Source organism: Octopus sinensis, linkage group LG12 (assembly GCF_006345805.1).
Source record: "Octopus sinensis linkage group LG12, ASM634580v1, whole genome shotgun sequence".
In the NCBI taxonomy this organism is placed as follows: Eukaryota; Metazoa; Mollusca; class Cephalopoda; order Octopoda; family Octopodidae; genus Octopus; species Octopus sinensis.
The window spans coordinates 22,680,919-22,683,888 of record NC_043008.1 but is presented as its reverse complement, the minus strand read 5'-3'; the positions used below and the strand labels follow the sequence as shown (position 1 = coordinate 22,683,888).

At 37.3% G+C, this 2,970-nt stretch overlaps 1 protein-coding gene across 1 annotated transcript; it reads right to left on the bottom strand.

Moving 5' to 3' along the window:
- Positions 1-733: 733 nt before the first annotated feature.
- On the bottom strand, positions 734-2,304 carry LOC115217831 (E3 ubiquitin-protein ligase TRIM56-like). The gene has a single exon (XM_029787514.2). The coding sequence runs from the start codon at positions 1,713-1,715 to the stop codon at positions 849-851; it is 867 nt and encodes a 288-aa protein (XP_029643374.1). The 5' UTR covers positions 1,716-2,304; the 3' UTR covers positions 734-848.
- Positions 2,305-2,970: the final 666 nt, after the last annotated feature.

The window sequence follows — 2,970 nt, the reverse complement described above, 5'->3', positions numbered from 1 at the left end:
TATCATGAACTTTGGGGTGTCAACCAATAACGCAATAAGTCCCAAAATATTTGGCTTCGAAATAAAAAAAAAAAAACACTTTTGGGTCATTTGTAAATGGAATTTAATATTTTGCGTGTCCCCCTGCAAAATCCAAACTGCTGAGATCTATCAATTTCTTCATGATGTAATTTGTTTTTGTTTTTTTGTTTTTCAGAAAGTTTTATCAGTAAAACGAAAACATAATCCAAGGAATGGTATAAATCCTACTGACTTCCAGAAGTTTTATTATGAAACATATATTTATAAAATTAAAATATATAAAATGAAAAAGATATATATTACTCAGAAAATTCAATACATTTTAGTAGTTTAATAAAAATCATTTGCTTGTTTTGGTTTTTTTTTTCAAATTTAAAAGCTAATATAGAAATATAAAAAAAAGGTAAAAGATATATTTCAATATATCAGTTATTTTACCAGTTTTGGTAAAATATAAATCATATTTTGTATCATTTTTTTTTCTTGTTTTAAATCTATTAAATGTAACGTTTTAAAATTCATTTGCAATGAGAAAAAAATAAAATAAAAATTATCCAAAATTCTCTTACCTCATCATTTTGTTACTATTTTTTAATAAGGTAAAAATAAAAAAAAATATTGATATGTTATGTTTGTTTAAAGAAAATATAAATTGGATTTCTACAAATATATATATATATATATAGTTTTTGAAAGTTTTGAGATTTTGATAATTTTAAAATCAGATAATTGAAAGAAATAATGTATTTGTATGAAGAAAGAAAAAGAATAAAATTTGCACATCTGGTGGAGGTTGACCGAAGTTGGTTTCGATTTGAATGTTAAAATTATTTCGGAGGCAACTGGAACATTCGAATTATGCTGGATTCGTATTCAGTAAAGATAAGCCTCATGTTTTCAGTGACCCACATGCACCATGGTTGAGATAATCCGTCAGACTTGGACAAAAGCAAGCTTTCCATCGAACCGTTTGGTTCTATTTTATAAATTCTGCTGGTCACTCGACAAGCTATGTAAATATTGCCATACTTGTCGAGGGTGACTCCGCAAGGAAACAACAGAGGCTCCTTCGGACCTTTATATACGAATATGGCCTTACCAAACAGGTCACAACAAATCATACACTGCAAGCCGAGGCTCCTGTCTCCGTTGTAGCGAACTTCTGTTGTATAAAGGAGATTATTCCTGGTTCTAAGAGACGACGGAAATTTCACACGAAGACCTTCTGTTCCTTCACCGATGTAGTGGTTTATTCGGTTTAACACTTTTCCTTCGTAATTCAGAACATCGATGTAGCCGCACATGTTCGCGACTAACCTCTTGTGGTCGATAGCATCGATATCGATGTATTCCTTGTCAGTCTGAATTGTATTGGTTATACGTAATTGGTGATCGATATATTGAATCATGGCGAGCTGACTGATTCCCTTGAGGGTGACGATAATATCCTTGGTGGGGGTCAGACAAGCGCGACGAGGATGGTGGTCAAATTCAACACTGTGTAAAAACCCACCCGACTGATTGAACAATTTCAATCGCTTGTTGTTGAAATCAATCACAGCAATATTATTATCTTCGATAGTCAAAATCGAATGCAGTCTGCAAGTATATTCATCGTCCGGCAATTCTGCAGAAAATTCTTGTAAGAGCCCAACTTTTTCTCTTTCCACTTTTGCTGTTGCCGAATCCGCCATTTTCACTCGGGACTGGCCACTTTCTCTTATATATATATATATTTTATGAGCGACTGACCGGAAAGTGACACTGGCTGAAGTCCTGAGCGGGTGATGAATTCGTTACCTTCTGACGTCACAAAATCTCGCTTTTTTAAATTTTTTTTTATTCATTTATTTGTTTTGTTTTGTGTAGTGCGAACCATGAATGGTGTGACTGCTTGCACGTACGTAGATATATATATGTATGTGAAAGAAAGAGAGAGAGAGAGGACGGTGGAAACACGTGAAATTTTAAATGACCAGTAAGTATTATCTGGACCAAAGGCTGGCGTTGATGCTGCTGGACGGCTGTTAGGGGATGTTGGCTTCAATAGCAGCAGTGGATGATTATATGCCATCAGCAAGGCTACCCCTGGTGTGTCTACCTACATCCAGATGGCCATAGCAAGGAGTAAAGGAATTACTCTTGTGTGTGTGATTGTGTGCGCGCACGCGCTCTTGCAATGGTACAGGGTCAAATTTTTGTTGGGATGTATGCGTGCGTTCGTGTGTGTGTGTGTGTGTGAGAGAGAGCCTACATATAACAAAAACTTGATCCTGTACAATGCAAGACTACACGCTTGCGCACGCACATATTCACTCACATATATATATATACAAGTATATATGTATGCATGTGTGAGAGCTCACATATACACATACACACACATATATATATTTCTTTACTGCCCACAAGGGGCTAAACATAGAGGGGACAGACAAAGGGATTAAGTCGATTACATCGACCCCAGGGCGTAACTGGTACTTTATTTATCGACCCCGAAAGGATGAAAGGCAAAGTCGACCTCGGCGGAATTTGAACTCAGAACGTAACGGCAGACGAAATACGGCTACGCATTTCGCCCGGCGTGCTAACGTTTCTGCCAGCTCGCCGCCTTAGAGAGAGAGAGTGATCGGATTGACAGATAAATCGATTGATCGATCGACAGATACGTAGATAGACATGGCGGCCTATTAGCAGAGCCAATGGACTGTTGAACAAATTGTCTTCATACACACACACATATACGCGGATGCATACACACACATTTACGTGTTTGATCCTCCTCCTTTTCATCCGTTTTTCATGCTGGCTTGGGTTGGACGCGTCGCTACAGTGCGAGTCAGTCCTTATTTAGAAATAATGCCCTCTTCGACGGGTTGGGGGCCAAGTCATGATTAAGAGCTCCATTTTTGTAACCTTAGGCAGCCACAAATCTTCAGTAGCCCTTCA